Source organism: Gobius niger, assembly GCF_951799975.1.
Source record: "Gobius niger genome assembly, chromosome: 20".
In the NCBI taxonomy this organism is placed as follows: domain Eukaryota; kingdom Metazoa; phylum Chordata; class Actinopteri; order Gobiiformes; family Gobiidae; genus Gobius; species Gobius niger.
In genome coordinates, this window is record NC_136871.1 from 13,954,757 (window position 1) to 13,979,494 (window position 24,738).

The 24,738-nt window shown below is 42.3% G+C and overlaps 1 protein-coding gene across 2 annotated transcripts in view; it reads left to right on the plus strand.

The window, feature by feature from the left end:
• Positions 1-3,672: 3,672 nt before the first annotated feature.
• pdzrn3b (PDZ domain containing RING finger 3b) overlaps positions 3,673-24,738 on the plus strand; it is a 102,365-nt gene continuing 81,299 nt past the window's right edge. Inside the window, exons 1-3 of one of the 2 annotated variants that reach the window (XM_079578544.1) lie at positions 3,673-4,494; positions 12,639-12,725; positions 15,413-15,520. In XM_079578544.1, the coding sequence (XP_079434670.1) occupies positions 3,781-4,494; positions 12,639-12,725; positions 15,413-15,520 (909 nt within the window). In that variant the 5' untranslated portion in view covers positions 3,673-3,780. The remainder of the gene's footprint in view (positions 4,495-12,638; positions 12,726-15,412; positions 15,521-24,738) is intronic. The other variant, XM_079578545.1, reaches the window with a different exon arrangement.

Here is a 24,738-nt window from a genome sequence, read left to right on the forward strand (position 1 = left end):
CAGCTGGTGCCTGACGAGCCCGAGCCCTGAGGCATGTCTCCTGCTGCTGCTGGTGGAGCTGGTAGCACCATTTCCATCCAGCCTGTCCTGATCCCTCACTCACAGTTAGGTCTGGAGCACTGGGATTTACTCTTATCTGCAGTGGAACCGACTTCCAGCTGTCTGTCTGCTGTCTATGAGCTGGAGTCACCCCAGTGTCTCCCAAACATTCAGCAGACCATTCCCCTCATCCAGGGAAGAGATACTGTATCGCAGCAGTCGCAAGTTTTTGCATTTTGAGATGTTCTTTGTCAAATATTTGTGTAGGAATTCAGTAGCAGTGCGAAGCGTAGCTTGCTACACAACACACAAAAACCCACGTTCGATTTGGCTTTATTTATTCTGTGGAGGTCTTCATGTTTCTGGAAAATGCATGCACAATAGGCTAATCCTCAGGCAAGATATTCCTGAAGTGGGCATTGACTGAAGGTTGTATCAGATGCAGAGAACAGACTGTCCTGTGCTTTAGACTGTAAATACTCCTTTCTATATTTTTATCTTACACTAGCTTACAGTTGGGAAGTAGAGAGCGATTTATTCTCATCTAAAAAAAAAAAAATCCAAATATGTATTTCCTGAGAGGGTTCTTTGAAAATCAGCAACGTACCGTGCATTCACTTCTCATAGCTTCCTGGTGTATTCATAAAGGATCCTGTCTCACCTTTTTACTGTTTGCCTGTTTGTTTTTGCTCCCGTCTGAGAGAGAACAGTTGAGCAGACCAAGCAGTGGGTGGCAAACAGGCGTACACAGGCAGGCAGCTTGTCTGGAGGGAGATCATAAATCACAAATCCAGTGGTGTGGCCTGAGGGTCAAAGCCGAGAGGATGCAAGTTTGATTTTCAATTGATATTTCATAGTGGCGTACATGTCAGACCATGACCCTGAAGAAGAAATGTAGATTAGATAAGTGGTTCTCAAAGTGTGGTACATGTACCGCTGTTGGTACTTGGGCTGGAGCAAAAAGGTTCTTTTAGTGAAGACTTTAGAGGAAGTGGGCAGTGCAATCAGGTATGAAAAGCCAAAGACTAAAATAAAGAAATCATACAATATGAATTAGGCTTCCTAAAGATGATACTCCGTGTCATCTGCAATTTCATACTGGAGTCTGAAATGGACTGAATGAATAATGCAATGCAAAGCATCTTTGAGTGTCTAAAAAGTGCTATAAAAACTGAAGCATAACAATGAGTGGCTGAAAATCGGTCGAGTTTATGATTTAATGCATTTGATATATGATAAACAAACAAATTCTTGAGAATGATATGGAAATGATAGCAGAAGCAGACAAACTCACAGTGTAACCTTGTACGTCATTATCATTATCTTTGAACCTTGGCCAATAAATGTGTCTACTTTGATGAGAAATCCATGGGTTACTGATAATAAACCAATCTGATTGATCATTTGGCCCTTGATGAGTTATGTGAAATTATAAAAACATTTTTTGGAAGTAAAGCTTATCCATCCATCTATATTCTTCCACTTTTTCTGGTGCCGGGTTGTGGGGGCAGCAGTCTGAGCAGAAATGTCCAGACTCCCCTCCATTCACACTTCCTTCAGCTCTCCAGTGGGGAACCCCGGGGCATTCCCTAGCCAGCTCAGAGACGTCATCTCCCCAGCATGTCCTCGGTCTCTTGCCCGGAAAACCTCCTCAGATAGGCGACCAGGAGGCATCTGAAACAGATGCCTGAGCCACCTCAGCTGGTTCCTATCGACGTGAAGGAACAGCAGCTCTACTCTGAGCTCCTCCCAGGTGACCAAGCTCCTCATCCCATCTCTGAGCGTGGGACCAGCCATGCGCCGAAGAAAACTCATTTCAACAGCTTATATCCCTTCCATCATTACACAAATCTTATGATCAACGTCATGAGAAACAGAGATCGTAAGGTCAAGGTTAAGGTATACTTTATTAATGGGAAATTTGTTCTCTGCATTTGACCATTGCCACTGTAGGAGCAGTGGGCAGCCTGTGTGGGCCGGTGCTCAGGGACCCATCTCCAGATGTGGAGCAAGGCTAATGGTCAGAAACACCTGGCTGGAGGATAAACCTATTGTACATGTTTTTAGTAGGGGAAACCAGAGTACCTGGAGGAAACCGGAGTAGACATGAGGTGAACATGCAAATTCCACACAGGTGGGAATCGAACCAGGGACCCTCTAGCTGTGAAACACGAGCACTAGCGATTTGAATTAAAGCTCTTTAAGCAAAGCTCTCGATTTACCGATCGATCTACGTCCTCACCTATGGTCATGAGATTTGGGTAATGACCGAAAGGACAAGATCGCAAATACAAGCGGCCGAAATGAGTTTCCTTCGCAGGGTGGCTGGGCGCACCCTTCGAGATCGGGTGAGGAGCTCAGTTACCCGGGAGGAGCTCGGAGTAGAGTCGCTGCTCCTTCACGTCGAAAGGAGCCAGCTGAGGTGGCTAGGGCCTCTGTTCCGGATGCCTCCTGGTCGCCTCCCGCGGGAGGTGTTCCAGGCCTGTCCTAGTGGGACAAGGCCTCGTGGAAGACCCAGGACGTGCTGGTGGGACTATGTCTCCGAGCTGGCCTGGTGTCGCCTCGGGGTCCCCCCAGAACAGCTGGAGGAGGTGTGTGTGGATCGGGAAGTCTGGGCATCTCTGCTGAGACTGCTGCCCCCGTGACCCGGCCCCGGATAAAGCGGAAGAAAATGGATGGATGGATGGATGGCTCTTTAAAAGTGTTTTACTGTGGTAAATGTTGTTACAAAGTTGGCTTACATCCTCCTATCCATCAGCATTGTTCTCCTGAGTATTGTCTTTAGTCGGTGTGTTGAAACAGTAGTGCACATGCACCTACTGTAAATATCCAACTGTCAGGTAAAATCAGGTCAAGTTTTTGTGTAAAATTTAAAAAGTTAAAAATATCTTTCAATGCAAAAATTTGTGTTGTTTAATTTACACTTCAATTACTAGATTACTCAGAGAATGTAATGGCAGTTTTGAAGCTTTGATGTTTTGTCATTTGCATAGGCTATTCTAAAACTGTTATGAAAGTAACTTTACATAGAACCAAAGGAAATCCGATTTACACATCACTCATTTTTAAAGGTCTATCCGGAGGAAATAGACCAAAAAAAAAAAAAAAGACAGATAGACAGAAAAGAAAACTGGCCTGCAGTATAACAAGTCGAGGAGGATCTTTGGACATAAAAAGTTCACTTAGTGCAAGTTTTATAAATACGGCTTTACCTTGTCTAATCCAGACAGATTAGCCAATAAATGATGCATAATTGGCTTATTTAACTGCAAAAGTCCGCAGTAGGCTACATCAGTCTGCAACGTGCATGGAAAACACCTCATAATGCTCATGTTAGCCTACAATTTCTACACTGCTTGGAATGGTGAGTTCACAGACGGTCGGAGTCTAGAGTTCAGAAAGTTATGGGGTCGTCAGTTTTAAAAAGAATCGGCTCCGTAAAATAATATTGTGAACCTTTATTTGACTTATGTTTGTTGTGTTTTAAGTGTGACAATATCGTTTTTTTTTTTATGGCCGATTGGCTGGATTAAAATGCGCTTGAAAAGTGTTCAAACTTTGTGTCGAAGTTTCCCAGGCGTCCCTGAAGGCAGCAAAAAGTCTCGGTCAATTAGCAGAGTTTACAGAGTGGAGTGTGTAGTGTGGGTGAGACAGAGCCCTGCGCCGCTGACCAGCTGAAGCCCCCAGCGCTCAGTGGGGACTTTGGACTGGGACTTTTTGTTTTATACAACTCTTTAAACCATGGGATTCGAGCTGGACCGCTTTAAGGGCACCGTGGACCCGGATTTCAAATGCAACTTGTGCAACAAAGTTTTGGAGGAGCCGCTGACTACACCGTGCGGTCACGTCTTCTGCTCGGGCTGTGTGCTGCCCTGGGTAGTTCAACAGAGCAGCTGCCCCGTCAAATGTCAACGGATCTCCGCCAAAGAGCTCAACCACGTCCTGCCTCTCAAAAACCTCATTCTTAAGCTGGAGATTAAATGTGACAACCACTCAAGGGGCTGCAACACCGTGGTCAAACTGCAGCACCTGGCAGAGCACGCCGAGATGTGCGAGTTTGCCCCAGTGAAGTGCAGGAACATAGGCTGCGAGGACGTGCTCAACCTGCGGGACCTGGGCGCGCACATGCGGGATACGTGCGACTACAGAGCCGCGGGAGTCTGCGAGGGCGGCTGTGGCTTGATGCTCACCCACCAGGAGCACAGACTCAAGAGCCACTGCTGCGTGCAAGCCTTGAAGGCGCACAACACGGCGCTGCAGTGCAAGATGATCAGCCTGGACAGAGAGTTTAAAAAGGAGACTATCAAAGCCAACAAGAGGGAGAAAACGCTGCTCGCACAGCTCTCTGCCGTGCACAGCGAGCTCCAGATGACAGCGCTCAAGTACCAAAAGAAGTTTACGGAGTACAGCGAGAGGATCGACTCTCTCACCAAAACTGTGGCTTTCTCCTGCAAGGTAAGTCAGACACGTTACTGTGGAAAAAGTAACGGTCAGTGTCAAACCCTGTAAAAACAGCAGGAAACACATTTTTGTTCAGATGACCAGGAAATAGCCCCAAAGTAATCCATACACTTTCATACACACAACAGTCAAAAACAGTTTCTTGCCATCCCGAGTTATTCATATTTTATGGTATGAGGGAAGAAAATGTATTGTTTCAAGACAAAGTTTTGTCGTCCCCACTCATACAGCAGTGGAGCAGTCTAAAAGTGTTATCCAATCCATCCCATCAGTTTTTCACTTAGGTTTTCATGGCACCACTGCTTTCTGGTAGAAAAACCCTTTGCCAACTCCTCAGAATCTGACTTGTGCTACATCACTGTCACACTGTTTTTGTTTAGTTAAGGCAAGTTTGTTTAGCAAACAAAAAGAAAGTGAGTTTCAGTCATCCTCTTGCTCACTCTGGTACATAAATGTCTTTACAGATTTTTAACCACATTGTTAAGTGTTTTAAGAAAACTATTTTATTTTACATCTTTATTAGAGCGAGCTCCTTGTGTGTGAGCTGTACTGGCCTGTCTGAGCTTTGAGACATGACTGTCAGCTGTGCTCCTGACCAGCTGGCAGTCAAGGGGGAGGGCCAAATATTTACTGCAATTCTGTACACAACAAGGCTCTAGCTCTACCGCCTGCTCAGAGTCTGCTTATTTAGACATGCCTATGGCAGCTCACTGTTCAGCCGAAATATAGGCATTCAATCATTCAATTATTTATGCTGGAGTTGTGTATGTCACCCATCTGCATAATTTCTACCCCAAAAATATATGTAATGTAAGTATTTGTATTTATGAAAACTATTTCTAAAAGTACTATTTATTGATAACGTAACTCATACTGAATTCAGCATGGCCGAACAGAGTCCTTTAAATGTGAGGGTGGTAAATGTATTTACAAAGCTGCACTAAGTAGAATGGTGTTGAGTTGTCTTACATCCTCCTGTCCATCAACCCCAGTATTGTTCAGTGTGTTAAAACAACTTGGTGTCAGTGACACTTACAGATTACCCAAATAATGTAGGTATTTTTGTGACCCAACAAACTTCTGCAGTTCTCCAGCAGTGATTAAGATGGGGTCACTGGAACCTTCCTCCAAACAGTGCATCGTAGCAAAGTGTGTCCTTTTAAGGTCTGATTCGTAATACACTCCACTATCTCAATTTCTTTGGTTTCTGTTTCCCATTCTTTGGTATCCTTGACCAACTAAAACTAAACGATGGATGCACTATAATATTGATGCATTTCAGTTCTATACATTACAGAGCATCCGGAAAGTATTCAACTTAAATTTTTCCACAATTTGTTATGTTGCTGCCTTTTTCAAAAAGTAAACAGTACATTGTTTACTTTGTACTATACACAATAATGACAAAGTGAAAAAGTATCTCAACACTTTGCAAATGTGTACAAACTCACTCCCTTTGCTATGGCACTCAAAACTGAGCTCTGGTGCATCCTGTTTCCTCTGATCGGCCTTGCCTGGAGTCCACCTGTGGTAAATGACATTTATTGGACTTGATTTGGAAAGGCACACACCTCTCTATATAAGGTCCCGCAGCTGACAGTGCATGTCAGAGCAGAGACCAAGCCATGAAGAACTGTCTGTATACCTCCATGACGGGTTTAAATCGAGGCACAGATCTGGGGAAGGGTGCAGAAAAATTGTTGCAGCATTGAATGTCCCAAAGAGCACAGTGGCCTCCATCATTCATAAATGGAATACGTTCAGAACCACCAGGACTCTTCCTGGAGCTGGCCGCTCACCCCACAATGAGCAATCAGAGGAGAAGGGCCAGGGAGGTGACCAAAAACCTGATGGTCTCTCTGACAGAGCTCCAGCATTATTCTGAGGAAATGGGAGAAACTTACAGATGGATAACCATCTCTGCAGCCCTCCATCAATCAGGCCTTTATGGTACAGTGGCCAGACAGAAGCCTAAACAACTCTCTCTCTGATGAAACCAAGATAGAAGATGAATGCAATAATGTACAATGAGACATCCTGGATGAAAACCTGCCCCAAAGAGCACAGGACTTCCACTGGGGCGACGGTTCACCTTCCAACAGGACAACGACATGAAGCAACACTCCCCATCTAACATAACAGAGCTTGAGGATGTTTTGCTTTATGGTTTATGAAGGTTTATTAATTAATTAATACATTTGCAAAGATGTATTATTTCACTTTGTCATTATGGGGTATTGTGTATAGATAGATGAGGAAAAGAAGAAGAAATTGAATCGATTCTGGAATAAGGCTGTCACAAAATAGTTGTTAGCAATACATCAGAGTTGCTTTAGGGCAGAGTGAAGAGCATTTACCAGAGCTCTGTGCAAAAATAGATAGGCAGGTAGTTAGGTGTACAGTTAGGTGGGTACTTCGACAAAAGACACGGTACGGTAGAGTGAAATGGTTAGAATGGAATTTGACAGTCAGAAGGTATTCTCTCCTGAGCCATTATAGTCCCGCATTTGTGGTCACGTGTTATTTTCAGAAAGGTGTAATGACATCAATCCAGACATGGGCCGTCTGCTAGAAATAACCTGTGGAACGAGGAGGAGTGCTTTATGGTGGAGATTTAATGTTTAATGCCCCATAAAGACCAATTACCGAGGCTGTAAAAGACACACAAGTTCATAACTGTCGGTTAATGAATTAAATTAGTGTGCAGTACCTCGAATTGGAGCAAAACAGAGGAGAACAGCCAGATTCTTCTCAGTCTAATAACTTTCCTAGAACACAAAAGCAGAGAATGCTTTTTCTGTGTAACTTGCAGAGGTGATATTAAAATTGCTGTGATCAGACGTTTATGTAATATGCAAGGATGGGATCTTTGTGGCTTTTGGGTAGTTTGCAACATTTTATTCTTGCTTATTCATTGCAAACTCAGTGGCACAGTGCCTCTAGTGTTACGCCCGTATGTATTTATTGTCCCACAAAGGTATAGAGCAATACAGCCTTTTCATTATAATGTGAATGTGTCTTGGCCACTGTTTCTATTTTCTGCTTGTTTGGGACGCATGGAATATGGCTCAGAATACAGTGTCATCTTTCCAGGGTGGCTTACACATTTGGTTAGCTCTTACTGACCTCCTAGCTGAATACGTTCCAGTAGACTGGTAAATTGTGCATCAAACTCACTGAGCCACAGAAATGGTGAAATTGCTCATGCTGGTGTAAAGACTGTTGCTGCGGTGGTATCACAGCTGCTTGTCCTGCTCCATTTGACACAGGAGAGACACCCATATAGTGTTCATTCACACATTTTCTCCATTGTGTAGTTTAGTTCTGCAAGAAGGCAGAGTTGGATCTTGAACAAAAGTTTCCCCTGATGTTATTATGTGTATTGGTTTGCGCTTTGTGGAGTTACTGCATGACTTTTTCAGTGTGTAATTAAGCAAGGAACAGGATTGTCAGAAGCAGAAATTCTGGCTATTTTTATACAGGGTGGGATAAGATTGTGGGAGGCAAGTCTCTCGGCAGCTACCAATAAAACAACCCACTATCTGTGAAAAGTTTAGGCCTGTTGCTCACAATTTCCAATTGAACTTTTATAAGACAACATCTCAATCCAGTTCCAAAACAAACTCAACACAGGGTGTAGGGGTAAAAACACCTTCCCAAGTAAAGACATCACTTTCTTAGTAATACCCTGTCACTACAATGTCTACAATGCATTTTTTTCTTCGAGATCTGAAGCTTCATCTAGTCTCTGGTTTTGCTGCTGTAGTTGGACACAGGTAAAATGATGTGGTTGACCAATGTTGAACCAATACTTCAGGACTTGACACATTTTAATGTTTGCATACAAAAAAATATGACATAGGAATTTAAAATATATATATAGTATCACACATATAGTATTTTTGCAATCTGGAGTCAGGTATGGAATATTTTATTGCTCACATTTGATCTAGTGCTCAGAGCTATTGACCTGCTGTTCCTCAGGGTGTGTGTGCTGTAATAGAAGACGTGTTGTACCATTTAATGTGATCAAGACCATTACATATCACAAGGTATCAAAGTATATTGAGTTCACAATAAATTAAATTTGCCCAATCATCATTTAAATTGCATTAGATTGAAGTAAGGTCAAATTAGATATTGCTGTATGTGATTTAAACCTGGTATAAAAAGCCGTCAATGACCTCTTATGTGTAAAGGACATAAAAGACCACTTTTGCCCATTACATTGACAATATTTTGCAGTTGAGATGTTTAATATTGATGCAGGTGTAGTGAGATAGTGATCGTTCCTTAAAAGACTGAAGAAACAACCATATCCACATGACTCTAATGATGTCAATGCAGTAAGCTTAAGAATTATTCTTAGAACAGTTTAAGGTTGTGTGAGGACAGTTTGGTGTATGCGTGTTATGTAGATTTCATCCATTGTTCAACTTGGATAAATTCCTTGCAATCTGAGCAACAATAGAGAAGTGGTTACTTGGCTTGTGGAATTTATCTAAATTGAAATCTGAAAATAAGGCCTTTTAATCATCAGGTCTAGAACCAATTTCTGTGGCTGTAACAGCACCTTATTGTGAGTTTGGAGAAGTATTACAATGCAATACATTTTTGTGTTTGTGGATAGCACTTTGTTCTTTAATATCTAAATTTATTGATTTTTTGCTCGCTAAACCCAGCCCTAGGGCCTGCTTCAAAGAAAAGCCACTGTCCACAAACTGTTGTCCTATGTAAAATAATACATCTAGTACACAGCCATCTCACTCAGATAGCGAAAATGGCGTGAATACTACGGGGAAAGATGCGGAGTCATCATTCCATCTGTGCCTCTACCATGACTTAAAGGCCACTTACAAGGAAACACAATAGCTGCCACTTCAGAATGCAACGCGGATATGAGAAGCCCTAAATATAAAGCAGATATTGCCATAATCAGGGGCCATCATGTGCTCGTCGAGCCACATTGGAATGTGATGCACAGCACTTTGTCACAGCATTAGCCACACATGCTTTCAAATTACAGTGACCGGGGACTGGAGCTGTCAACAAGAAGACAGTTGGGAAACAGGAAAGTAACAAATTAGCACGCTTTGATGAGATGTAAACAAAGGGGATGTATACCAACCTTAGTCTTGATACCTTTGAGGTCACAGCACATACTTTAATGGCAATAATCATTTTGTATGTGTTAGAATCTTCATGTATTTACTTTTTCGCCCCACAATATCAACAATAATTTATGTTGAACTGATTAACTCTCCCTTTCTTTCTCCCTCTCCATGTCACTCTTCCTCTCCCTCTCCATTTCGCCCTGTCTCCCCCTCTCTCTCCCTGTCTCTCTCTCTCCTCTCCCTCTCTCTTTCTCTCCCCTCTCTCTCCCTCCCCCTTTCTCTCCATCGCTCTCCTCTCTCTCCCTCTCTCTCGCCCTCTCTCTCCTCTCTCTCTCCCCCCTCTCCCTCTCTCTCTCTCTCCCTCCCTCTCCGCCCTTTATCTCTTTCTCTCTCCCTCCTTCTCCCTCTCTCTCGCTCCCCCTCTCTCTCTTTCTCTCTCTCTCCCTCTCTCTCTCTCCATTTCGCCAGCTCTCTCCCTCTCTCTCCATTTCGCCTGCTCTCTCTCCCCACCCTCTCTCTCTCTCCATCTCGCTCCCTGTCCCCCTCTCTCTCTCTCTCTCTCCCCTCCTCTCTGTCTCTCTCTGTCTCTCTCCCTCATCACCTGGATGTAACTAGCTGTTATGATAGGTTGCTGCAGTTGGTCAAGTCTAGGTTCAGTTACATAATGAATGAGATCAGCTAACTACCTAAACGTCCTGACCAGGTTATTCTATCAATGAATTTCCTTCTTACCCGGTTATATTCCAAGATGACAATTCCAGGATTCATTGGGCTCTTATTGTGATGTGTTTTTACGCAGTGGTCACACTCTCCCTTCATCAATACAAGATCAGTAAGAATGAATGCACTGGATGGAAATAAACCTTTTGACATTGCAGAGGCGCAGTGAAACAATGCTACACCTAAAGTGAAAGACGGCCCAATGTTTTATTAGCGCGTGTGACCTCAGGCATTGTATGAATTGAATGTAAATCCAAAAGAATGTGCTGATGCCGAGGGATTTATTGATATTGTGTGGAAGTAAACGGCACGTCACAGTCTGCAAATTGTGAAACGTGTAGAATGATTCATGCACATAAAGCGTCTTTGAAAGAAACTTGCGATGTCCTAAATTCAACTTTTCTGTTGCTGTATTAGAACTAACCATTTTGAGTTTACTGCTGAGCTTATACTCTGTTAAATAAGTGTATGCAGTCCTTGACACTTCTGTGATTTCTGAAAATCAAGTGAAAGTGAAGTAAGTCTTAAAGTCTTGTGACTTCCCTACACACTTGCAATCTTGTTACATAAGTGACTGCTGGAGATGATTCCTGGTTTGCCCAACTTCCGTACATGCACAGTTAATGTTGTTCAAACACAGGTCTATTGTGTCTGGAAGCACCGTTAAAATGATCTCAGTCTAATTAAAGAGAGTGTTTTGCACATCTGCGAACACTCTGGTTCCTCGATCCTGAAAGACAAGTCATCTCTTCAGGAGGTGGTGCACTAACTAAAACAATAGGCATGTCCAGGTAATAAAACCAAACGTCCTCCCCGGCAGTAAAATGCATAAACAATCACAGACAAGAAACTGGGAAAACAAAATGCGAGGCAGTAATGGAAACAGTTGAGCAGGGTGAGTAAGAGGACTGGCAGTGACTGAGCCAATGACTGCAGCTCTTCCCAGCCAGTCACACTTTCCGCATGTGTCCACCATCCAAATGCACCGCTGTCTGCGGATCTAATTACCATCAGTGTTATTCATGACTAAAACAGAAAATATTTATTTGCACTGACACTCCTTCAGCCATTTATGGTCATTTTTTTAAAAAGTAATTTCAATACAAATAAAATAAAAATATAACTTATAATATAATGTGTGTGCATGCATTTATTATCAACAAATCGTTATCCAACCGTGTTCAACAACTTTCTGCCAGCTTTACGCATAAACCACAAGTCAGTCATCATGCATAAAATATGCTTTTGCGCTAAATGTTTTATGAGGCTATGATAAGCCTTTTAATTTAAAGTCAATTGTGAGATAATGCAGACACTTATAGGATAGGATTTCAGTCAAAATCTATGATGCAGATGCTAATCCTTATCAAGTGTTAACAGTCTGAACCTTTGTGCTAGGTACCTGTTCCAAATTTACAAAAACAACACAGTTACATACACTCTCTTCACACTCACTGAACGAACTAACAACTTGACAGTTTCTAAAGGAAAGGTCTGAGGAGATGATCCTGAAAATAACTTTAATATTTTCTAACTGCAGCCTGTAAGTTCTCTCAAGCTTGTGTAACAGCTGCCATTTACACTTGGTGTGTTACCAGCAAGTGATGTTGTGAGCAATTAATTATTCTGTTTCATTCTTGTCCATGTGATAGCACGCTGTGTTACTTTACTAATGAACAACATGTAGGCCTAAGTGCAGTTAATGCATTTTTCAGTGGCAATAATTAGTTGTAGTCGGCCGCCATGAAGTCACTAAAGCTGAGTAGGCGTTTCTACAAGAAGGACACGCAAAAGTGGCTAAATTTTCTTTTACAACACTACGTTTAGTTTTCTATTTTGTTTTGCATTGTGAGCCCAGGGGCACATTTAATTATAAAGCAGCTTTGAAAAATTAGAAAGTTATTCTCACATTATTAATACTGCCTCATAATGAACATTTAGGCCATTTTCTTTTAAAATACAACTTATTATTTATATTGCCCCAGACTATTCGCCCTGCACCGAACCAAACCGTGATACAGCTGAACCGTACACAAGTTGATAGGACAACAGATTCATGACTACATTCGTCGTCACAGGCTTTTGTCATAAGCTTTGCCAGGCTGTTTTCTACCAGCCCTGGTTTTGCACTTGACCCACGTATAAGGGTTGCCCACCGCTGACTTTAATTTAACTTACTATTGGGAGTAGGGCTGCCATAGCACATTATGTGAAAAATGAGCATATATTTAAGGCTCTTCATGAAATAGTGAGTGTTGTTCCGTCCCCTGTCATTGCTGACGTGTCCCTTCTGTGTGTCTGTAGGGGAGCGAGACTAGGAGCGTGCCGGTTGTGCTCCTTCGCGAGGGTGGATCTCTGGGGTTTAACATCGTAGGAGGAAGGCCATGCGCGGTAGGTTGAAAGCATACCCCCCCCCCCAATAGTCAAGTGTCAAATAGCAACTCAGGAATGACTAACCTCTGTGCACTGACATGCCTGGATTCTCGGGCTGTGTAGACTGTGGACACATGGACCACATCTCGCTGGTTTTATGATGTTTATACACTGGTGTGGTTTAGTGGATTTGGCTTTACTGATTAAAACAAAAACTATAATTACATTTTATGAGAGTTAAATGTAGGATTTTGGCTTTGACCACACTTGTTTTGCCTCTAATTGAAAAGGGCTCTTGGTGGTTCAAAGTTATCACAGCACCAGTGCGCTGCCTTCCGGCCCTGAAGTTCTGTGGCCCATTAATGGCACACTCTCAGTGCGTTAAAGTTGGATCATAGTAACAGATGCATCCTTGTTTTATTTGAAAACCGGCTACACTGACCAACACTGGTGTGCATTAGGGTGAAACTACCTCGTGAGAAGGACAATAGCAATACTGCGTGAAACCCCATGAATGTCCTTTTCAGAAAAGAGCCATTGACTGCAGTATCCTCAGATTACTCAATTTATGTTGTTGCCAAACTGTTGTATGTTGTACGTTATTGCTCAAAAATGTGATTGAGTAATCACAAAATAAATAAAGCGACGTTTAGGATAGCTTTATCTGTTGATGGTACAAGTTTCAGATTTTGCTGATTTCTGTTGTGTTTCTACCTTCTGTCAGGGGCACTGTAGTTGTTTTGTGTTTGTATGGATCCTTCGGGTTCCCCCAACAACAAAGCATGTATAACATGCCTGTAAAAGAGATTAATTCCAATGAAACTTAAAGCAGAACTAAATAACCCATGCCCCTAGAGAGCTCTGCAGGTGTCGTAGCATTTTTTTTTCTCACTAATTGTCCGTGAGAGTAAATACTACGCTGACAGAAAAGACAAAGGGAGAGAGGGATATTGTACATTGTGCCGCAACCCAATTACACAATGGAGATAATTTGTTTTACTCAAATTTGGCTGTAAATACTGCTAGCCGGCAGCTAGCTTTGCCCGTTGGCCAGTTAGCATCTTCTACGTAATTCCATTAGTGTGTATTGGTGGCTCCAACCAAGAGGCAGGAAAGTTGCAAGGGTGGTTTTCTGGCCAGACATCAGGGGGAGATGAAAGACCACCCAATCATCCCATTAACACTTGTATTACCCCCAGAGGGAGTACAAAAAGGATTTATTAAGGTAAACAAGTTACTTAGTTCTCCTGTAACATGCGACAAAATGAAGATTAACATGTGGCACAAGCTTGTTATAACTCGTTGCTCTTGTTGTATTGTGAAAGGATAACTGCTCATTAAATGATGTAATGATAATTGCATGATAATCAGTACCGCCCAGTTGTCCTATACTCTTCTTCCTATGACTGTCGTCCATACATGGAGCCTCACATGCCACCTCATATCAGTTTCACTTGAACCATACTAACAGTTACAAGGTAGTTTTTCCGCAGCCACAGTGACGCACAAACATTCTCCAGTCACATTATCACTGTGACAACTATTTTGAGCAAAACCCAAGTCATAAAGCAGTGTTTTGAGCCTGGATCAGAGTGTGGCCCGACCGGCGACCTCTCCTGCCAGTGTCATAGAAGCACGCGTTAAACTGAACAGTCTCAGACAATTTTCATTCCTCAAAGCCGTTTATTAGAATGGGAGTAATCAATGGGAAGCTGCTGAGAAGTATCATGACATACAAAATAATTAATTTCCTTTTTTTGCTAAGTTGATTATGTTTACACACTTTATACATTGATGACATTGATATCACTGCAAAACCTTATTTAATTTGTCAATATATCACAACCATGATGTGCTTATTGGTTCCATTATCATAGTTTCACAAATATAGACCACAAGTGCTTAGTGGAAGGTGATACATAAACGATATGTTGTGGAAAGCAGGACAAACACTGGCATTCACAATACTTCAGTTACCCTTCTGTTGAAGTGTAAAGATCAGGGAATCCATCTACATTACTTCTTAAGTGCTCACAGAGTATACAGTCAGTCAAACCATTCTGGTCCTTAAGTAAACACCAAACAGGAGTTAGCTTTGTGGCTGGAGGACTGTATAGCTGACCTGACCCCATCACATCCTCTACGCCTTCAGACGCCGCATGGAGCCACAATGCCCACTTTTATAAGGAATAGTGCAAACAAAGACACCATTTATCACTGACACTGGGATCACAGCCCCATCCTGGTGGAGCGGGCAGCCTATACATCCCGGTTAGACAGGATTCTTTTCTAGCGTCATGTTAAAATGTTATATTGGAGGGAGAGACTGGATTGGGATTGGGTTCCAATACTTTTTCATTAATTCTCCTTAACCAGACTGGCCCATATCAGGATTGTAAAAGGAAGAAGATGAAGGAGCAGCCCCAGTAAAACACACAGCGTGGTTTTGAGAACCACCCAGGCAGGCTACAATTAGCATCCTTTACTTTGCATATTTTTGTAAGTGTTTCTGTCAGCCTCCGTGTTCCTGGAACTGACAGTTCTTCTGTCTATGAACACAGGCTGCAGTCTTGAAATCGCACCGTCCTTTTTTTTTTCCTCAGCGACAATTTTATGGATTTGTTATTATGTATCTGCAGCAATAATAACACTGTGTACACATTTTCTCTGACAAATAAATAATAACTTCAAATTTTCTATTGTAGGATGAAAATGACAGCACTTCAAATGAGGGGATCTACGTATCGAAGATTGTAGAAAATGGTCCAGCAGATAAAGAGGATGGCCTTCAAATCCACGACAAAATCATGGAGGTATGTTTGGATTTTAATGTTAAAAAGCTTGACACATTTTTTCAAACACTGACGAGCTAAGAATAGCTCTTTGGTGACTTAAACATGACGAGACATTTCTGAGTTTCCGTTAATCAGACGAGATGAAAATGTGAGAAAGTGGTACATTAGACAAGCAGAGCTTGTGGTGGAGGAGCAGAACATACCATCTACACGTGACACTGAGTGATGCCGTCAGTGCCCGTGGACTCACAGGCAGCAGGCTGCCCCTCTTTCCCTTCTTTCCCCTCTTTCCCCTCTCTCCCGCGCACCACAATAGAGCGTGTCTGACAATGTCACAGGAATTTCTTTCAGGTTTTTAATACCGTAGCGCAGGGGTCCTCAAACTTTTTTCTCTGGGGGCCACATTATCGTTCCTGACAGTGATGGGGGGCCGGGCCGGGTCGACTATAACATAGAATTGTGTGACCCAAACCAAAAGGCCTCACTGTGAAGTAGAGATTACTCGCCTGGCACAATCATCACTACTACTATATCCACAAGATCAACACTTGATTCCAGGCACATATTTGTTTAGCTGTAGTGCTTTGCAAAAATAGTAATCAAGTCTTCACACTTTGTTTTAAGTTGAAATACCACAGGTATTCCATTTATTTTTATTTTTAAATAAAACATCATTGCATAATGTGACCAGAGTTCCCTTTGGTGCACCCCCAGCCTGGCCCGTTTCTGTTGGCAGCTACAATACCTCACTATCATGTCACAAAAACTACAATGAAACATATCCTGAAGTAACTCTTTTGAATCAATGTTGTGTGTACGTGAATGATCTGTAGTGTCCCGGATTGCAACAAAAATGGAACAACAGTATTATTTCTTTCTTTCATCTTTACTAATAAAGCGCTTTTCATACAAAGTGCAGCAATGGGCGTTGGATCAGGACCGAGAAGGCGAAGGGAAGAGCGGTGGGAATCAACGCGCGTCAGCTGTTCAGAGCGGCGTGATCGCGGTGTGCGGAGGGAGGAGGGAAAACGCACATTTCCGAAAAATGTATTGATCATCTGATTTTGGACCAACATAACAACCCCTAGGCTAGTACATCAAAGAGAGACAAGTGAAACGGAAAAGATGAAATCTTTATGTCAAGCAGCCTATGGTTTGAAATGCCTTCCCCGAGCCCAGGCATTCGGATCAGAGGTATTATTATGCTTCAATAAACTTATGAAAACACGGTGCGGGCAAAATGAAGGCAAAAATAAATAAAAATAAATGACATGATCGCTGGACAGACAGGTACTACACTCAAACCCACACGTAGGCTATTGAAATAAAATCCGGGAGAGGGAGAGAGGAAAGAGGTAAGACTTGCCTCAAGTGTCAGAGAAATGTAGGCAAAATATTCCACTATCAAGCACAAACAGAATGAGGAAACTATTTTCATTCATATCTTAATGTTGAGCAGCAACAGTGCAGAGGTTTTTATTTCCCGACAGAATCGCGCAGCAGTGGCTCCGCCTGAAGTGAACACATGCACGTGTCTGATTACAAGCCCAGCAACAGCACAGTGTGGTTAGGTGTGTAGTTGGAGGCTAGCCTTTTGTGACTTTTGTTAGTTTTTTCGTTCATACGCTTGTTCTGGTGTATTATTAGTTCATTTGCCGGTTAAATTTCGTTCACTTAGCGTTGCTAGTTTGTGTTGTGTTTAGTTGGAGTTAGTTGTTCTGCGTTTATTTCTGGTTAATATTCGTTTCTTCGTTTGGGCTGACTTTGCTCCACAGAATAAGCATAAAAACACTACACTCACTGTGCACTCGATCTTCTGAGGATCAGTCGTAGAACTTTCTGCTCTTAAACCTCTTTATCCATGATTCTCACTCGTCTGGTCAGTCTCAGCTCCAGCTGGCAAAACTTTATAATCCACAAACACAGGCCTGTCTTCACCTGCGCCCACCGCCGCTTGTTTTACGTGTCTAAGGTTGTAAATAAGCCTTAACTTCTCCATGGTGTAGCTGCTGTAACCACGCGCTGTTGTTTTGGTCAGTGGAGGCAGCGTGCGAGATGCATTCAGGGACCGCGGGAAAGGCGCACTTCTTACTGTCCCTTTTTCCCCACAAACGCGGGGAAAATCGTGAAAAATATATAACAGTGGGGTTCTCCAGCGGGGGGGCAATAGGGGCAGCAGGGACTGGCTCCCAAACATCAGGAGGAACGACCGCAGGAGGAGGAAAAGCCGGCGGAAAAATGACGAAAAAATGCCATTCGTAACGCATCGTGCCTATGTGTAAACCCAGCATAACTAATTTTATAACGAAATATATTTTTAATTAAACAATAACAAGCAAACAAACAAAAATACAAGCATGTTATTTGTCAAAAGCAATAAAAACAAATTATTAAAAAAAAAAAAATTGACCAATTTTGGGAATTGCCTCATCGGGCCGGTTTACATGGTGGGGTGCAGAGGGGGTGGGGGGCCGGTCAAAGGGACGTGGCGGGCCGTAGTCGGCCCGCGGGCCGTAGTTTGAGGACCCCTGCCGTAGCGTATGAATGCAGAAAGCATGTTGATGAATGGATGTGCAGATGGCGTATTTCATAAAAAATTTAGAAGTGATGATCAGAGGATGAGTAGAGCGGCGCTTTTGGGAAAAGTCATGTTCACAGTGACACTTCTGCCAATGCCCATTGTGGTGTAATCTGTTTGTCAAAAACTATATGAATCCAAGAGTTTGTTATTATTTATTACTAAAGGGTTAGTGCAGCCTGTCAACCTTTGAAACATATCAAAATTAATTGCTTTTTATAATGAAATTGACTAAATCTTGATTAAAACGATATGTATTTTTGTCTAAAAGACTAAGACTAAAACTAAAAGGGCTATCAATAATAACACTGCTTGAGAATGACAAACAAGCAAAAACCTCATACTTGAATGCTTTTCAAAAGCACATCCAATAAGGAGCTATTTTCAACGATTTTCCTCTAATGCCCGCCATACTTATGTCAGAGACAGACTGCCTTCTGTTGCCCCCTGAGTTGAAAAAGGTTAACCTGACAGTAGCTAGGTTGAGTTGAGTTCTACATTGTGAGAATGAAAATTGTGTTCTCGCAACAATCCAGCTTTCAGTACAAGGTCTGATAAAGGGGCCTCAAACAAATGCATTTTGTAATAAAAAATATTCTTATCAAGCATTAATTTTAGACAATTTGAGTGATTGTATTTAGTCTTTCTCCAGTCAGTGGTCAAAACAAGCATTTCATTGATCCCCCAAGGTGTATTGTAATATCATGATTTCATGATTCTCAACACAACATGTTAATCTTTAGTTCTTAAGTCACATGCGCCTCCATTCCTTGCAGCACAAAGCAACTTGAGATTTGTCACTAGATCCCAATGACAATGGACAGGTTAACCTAGTAATTCACTGGGCTGCTCAAGACTTGATGAGGAGTCCAAGTGGGCCACTCGCTGATGTGGAGAGAGATTAGCTCATCTGTCATGCTTCTTTTTAAAGGCTGCCCATATCTGTTTTTCACAGGTACCGATGCATGCGTCTCAATGAGTGTGGCTCATGTTAATGTGGCTACTTGAGACGCTGTGCCTTAGTGTTTCGAAAGCTATTTACACTTTTAATGGCCACCACAGGGCAGAATTTGCCTGAGGACAGTGCGGTGCTTATGTTTGCCTTGTTTTTGAAGCCACTCGTCTTACCTGTCTGGAAAAAAAGTACACATTGACCCTAAGGGGGTTGCAAAGGACTCTTTTATTTTCTGGCAGGAAAACAAAACAATACACCAAATAAATCATGGGATCCATTCAAATGGACATGTTTATGCCTCAGTTGTGGGGAAACATGATAGTAATGTTAGTTCAGATTTCCTGCACTAGTTTTTTTTTTGGTAAAACAAAAAGTCCCATGTCATGTGTTTGGAGGCTATAATTTGAAATGCAGTGTCATGACGACATTTTTACATCTTTAACCTCTGGGCAGTGTGTCTATAGTGAACTTGGCTAAACTGGGGTAAAATGGAATCCAATCCTTCTAGCTCCTGGAGGCAGTTTCCTGTAGTGTCTTTTATTAAGTGTGTGGGAAAAGTGATGGCATTCAGACAGCTGAGAAAAGGATTTTTGAAGATATTATTTAGAATGCTTTTTAAGGAAACCATGGGGAGGTTGAGATAATAGTCTATCCAGAGGAGTTCTTAAGAGGCCTATGAAGCAGCACTTAGTATTTGATTAGGCAGGCTAATTAAGTTACACTTAATTACTGTCAGGACTGTTTTTGAGTGTAATTGAGCAGTGTCAGATCTTGCAGAAACGGATGAGCTAACCTAGGCTATAACTGTAAAGAAAATGATTATTCATTTTCCTCCTGGGACTCGCCCATGATATCACGTAGTGCAGGGGTAGGCAACCTCAGGCCCGGGGGCCAAATCCGGCCCTCTAGCGCAGAAGCTCTAGTTTTGAGAAATAGCTTTACACAAATCAGAGATCAAAGGCCCGTTAACCTCTTAACCCCCACCTGAACCGAGTGCATTTTCTCCAGTTTGGCTTTACCCAAATCTAAAAGTTTGAAAAAAGTGTCAATATAGCAACGAAAACGCGTAAAACAGTGTGACAATAAAACGTGGCAAAAGCAAGACTAAAAGCAACGAAAAGAAAAAGATGAAAAAGCAACAAAAAACATGGCAAAAAAAATATAAAAACACAACAAATAAATATGAAGACACACAAAAAGAATATGAAAACACAAGAAAAAATGCTGCAACGCGACTAAAAAAACAACCAGTTCTGAGCTTTCAAATGAGGCTGGCCTGGCCTATAGGCTGCAAACGCAAGTCTAGAAGCTTTTAGATTTGGGTAAAGCCAAAGAGGAGAAAATGTGCTGAGTTATGGTGGGGGCAAGAGGTTAAAGTGCTCACAAATGTGAAACATTTTGTCAATTCCTATATTTTTTTCAGCAAAACACCCACTTAAGTCATGTGATGTACAACCAAAGCTAACTTGCCTGCCCCTGACGTAGTGAATATGGAGTCTACTCTACGACTGCTTTGGTTTTTCCATTGCATATTGCATGGTATATACAGTATCAGTCCTGCCCTGACATCAGCTGTGTAGTAAAGGGACGACTGTATTGCCTGGAAATCAAGCCTATCTTCCTGTAGCCGAGGTGTCAGTTCGAGTAAGCCTGCATGGATGTGTCATGCCCATGTTGATCCACGGCTTGTTTCTCTATAACCAGGTCTTAGCAGGGGAGTGCAATCACAGATGGCCCTTTTCTAACCGAGCTACAAGCCTGCCATGAATCGGTGTATGAATGCCTCCTTGTTCAGTCAGACTTTTTTTCCTCATAAAAACCCTCGACTTGAGTTTGGTTTTGCGCGCTGCTCCGGAAGCAGAAAATCTCCCAGCACCCCGGATCTGCAAGGATTAGATTGGACTGTTGCTGAGATTAGGTTGTTGACAAGTCATAATGTTTGTCAGCCGGGCAAGAAACCAATGTGTATCCCAGCATAGATGAATGGTTTATCACCTTATCTTGCAAACCATTCCTTGATAAATACATTTGTGTAGCCTACCAAGTGACCACAGCTTCATTCATTGTCAATCACCTCCCTCCTATGTTTACAGAATAGTCACAATATTCTCTGTCTTCTTCCATCTTTTTTGTATGTTGCAAATTTCAGACGATTAAATGCAGCTACTGTATTGTTTAAACTGTGCAGGGTCGGGTTTTCCAGCAAAAATTAAAGCCTCTTTGTTCGCATAATATGGCCTAGAAAATGTTGCCAATTGTGGAATAAGAGCGTCTGAGCTCCTGAGGTAGAGGAGATTTCTCTGTGTGGGCTTGTATAGCGGGAGAATGGTGCCTCTCGGGATGCAGTTGTAAATGTCGTCTTGTAAACTGTCAGCAAACACTCTTAACGTTGCAGAAGGTGAACAACAACAACAACAACCCGTTCTGCAAAAACTGACTGGAGATGCCATGCTAATATAGAGGCCAGGCTCTTGTCTTAGGTGAGAAAATGAGACTCAGAAAACAGAAGCAAAGAATTCTCGACTGGCCATGTGTTAAAGCAGTGCCATGCGGTCGAGCTTCAATGATTATCTATGCGAGGAGTGCATGGATATGGTAGCGGGTTAAGCAGGTGTGAAATGCCTAAATAGGCTTAGCGAGCTCCACGTACAGCTAACTTATGGCATGCGGCTATAAAATTAAATACTTACTACATGCTGTAGGCATTTATTATGAGACACACCCTTTTTGGCTTCGTCGTTCATGTCTTGAAATGGCTAAAAATAACTCATATTTCCCCATTAGCAGTCTCCCTCTGCGTACTGCGCGTCTGCTCCCGCCTTCTTGTCACTTGGTGTGTGAGTTGCGAGCTTGCCCACTGTGAGCCAACACCTCCAACATCCCCACTGTTGCTTGAATATCGGTCGCCAGGCGAAGGACTTCTAGACGAATCAATCATGCAGCTCAAATCCAGCTGAATGAGAGGAGCCCTTACCCCTTCTGTTTACTCTTTCGTAACATGCAATGGGCTCATTCTACTTTACTTGTTCCTGCCTTATGTCTGGTACTGAAAATGCTCAGATTATTAGTAGTATATGATATGTACATTGCAGGTCATGTATAGTGTTTATGCATTAAGGCAGGGTGTACCTCTTAACCCCCGCCATAACCAAGTGCATTATACAACCTACACAATGGTCTAAAAACGATCTTTTTCCTCGCATTGTTGCCACGTTGTCATCACTTTTTTGAAAAAAAATAAAATAAAATGTTGTCACTTTTCTGTCACTCCTTTGTTGCTTTTTTGTTGCTCTTTTTCGTCACATTTTTGTCACTTTTTGTCTCTTTTCTGTCACTTTTTCGTAATTTTTTCGTTGCTCTTTTGTCACTTTCTTGTCAAATTTTTGCCTCTTTTTTGTAAAATTTGTGCCTCTTTTTAGTCACATTTTCGCCTCTTTCGTCCCATTTTTCTCACTTTTTTGTCCCTTTTTCGTCACTTTGTCGTCACTTTTTCGTCGCTCTTGCCTCTTTCTCGTCACATTTTTGTCTCTTTTTCGTCACATTTTTGTCTATTTTAGTCACATTTTAGTCTTTTTTAAGTCACATTTTAGTCTCTTTCAGACACATTTTTGCCTCTTTCATCACATTTTTGTCACTTTTTCGTCACTTTTTTGTGGCTCTTTTGTCACTTTCACGTCACTGTTTTGCCTCTTTAGTCACATTTTTGCCTCTTTTGTCCTGTTTTTGTCACTTTTTTGTCTTGTTTTCGTCACATTTTTGCCTCTTTTGTCCCGTTTTTGTCACTTTTTTGTCTTATTTTCGTCACTTTTTCGTCGCTTTTTCGACGCTTTTTCGTTGCTCTTTTGTCGCTTTCTCGTCACATTTTTGTCTCCTTTTCATCATATTTTTGTCACTTTTTTGTCACTTTTTTGTCACTTTTTCTATTGCTCCTTCGTGGCTTTTTTGGGGGTTGCATTTCCAACTTTTTCCCCCCCTCGTTTTTCTGTTCAGGTTTTCGTCTAATTTTTGTTGCGGTTTTGGCGTTTTTTTTTTTTCAAGAAGCTTTTCGATTTGGGTAAAGCCAAACTGGAGGAAATGTTCTCGGTTCAGGTGGGGGTTAAGAGGTCAACCCAACGCTCACTCTAATGAGACTGAGAGCAGGAGAAGCTTTGGCTGAGAGCTGAAACAACCTCAACTCACACAACCCAGTCTAGTTGACGACTTTGAACTTAACTTCTACCTAGTATAATATTCAGTTAAGATATTTTTCCCAGTAGAAAATGAAATGTATGACTTTTGCAACGGACCCCTGCACAATAGAACATAAATAATTAAAAGAGGTCTGAAACTGAACCTGATGTTAACGAGATGTGGCAGCAGATTTCCCAAGAGAACGTTTTAAAGTGCATTTTGAATGTCATCTGCCATTGAGGAACCAATGTGTGCCATGGACTTGACCTCAGTCAGTGCTGCGATAAGCCGCAGCTCTGCACAGGGCTATCTCAGCAGGACATGTGGCGAGCGTTCCTTCGGCGTTATTTTTGACCCGTGGGGCAATGAGGAACAGACTCTGGCGTTATTTTCCTGAGTGGGATCACATGTGCAATAAGCAGGCCTTTGTCAGAGACTTTATTAGATTTTAGCCCTGGCGCAATCTTCCTGTTCCTTTCCCGCCAGAGGCAGATAACATGGTTGTATTTGCCCAGGATAACATGCTTAAGTCTGAGTTTTAATTTTCAATCTGGTCCAATGGTAAATAGTTGCAAAATGCCGTTGTTGTTGTTGCTGTGTGGCCCGGACAGGATGATCCCAGCCCCAATGAGCCACATTCCTCTACCCCGTCGTGGTCCAGCTGAGGCAGAGGCAGAACTTTAGGCCAAATGTGCAGTCCAATACAAGGCTGTCTTTAAGAAGCTAAGACAAGTAACCTTTGTTTTTAGAGAAAAAGTTGTTTATATGATTAATGTTCTTTCCATCGTCTTGTTTCTTTTTCGTCTAAAAAGGCACTGTTCAGGTGCCAGTGTCGGTCTTTGTGAATCAAGTGATAGGGAAATGAATGCCAGGGATCGACTTGTAAAGCGTGTATACCCTGGTTACTCCTTAGCCGATCTGGAAAGACTCCTGTTTCATGGATATTTGCAGCTGATTGGATCAGGTGCAGCCCATTTTAGCCAATCACAGCCATGTTTTAAACGTAGTGCTTGTAAGAACACTGTATGTAGCAGCAGGATTTGTGTCTGCGTAGTGTTGTGGATTTTCTTACTTAATAAAGCTTAAGAGAAGTTTGTCTAGTCAACATGTGAAGTTTATTACACAATGCATCGCGGAGAGGGTTACCCAGACCGCGGAGATCATGGTAAGCTCTACTCTGCTCAGCCCTGGCACTACCTTTATAGGTGAGTGCCACAGACAGAGCAGCATGGACAGGGGTCATACACAACAAAGGGAAGCCCAGAAACACAGAGAAATGGTAATACAGTTGGAGATGTTAATGCAGCCACCAAAAGGCACTTTGCATGGTAATGAAATCATGGTGGCGTTTGGAGGCAGAAGGAGATCTTTTGCTGTTGGGGAGATGGGCCATTTGGGACCTTTGTCTAAAGGTGCGAGGGCCTCGTCTGGGGTCCAGGAAAGGCCGGTCTCTCTACCTGGTTTAGTCAAAGGCCCAGCAGGGGACCCAAGACAGGGACGCCAGTGTGGTTACTAATTTAACTAACTAAATAC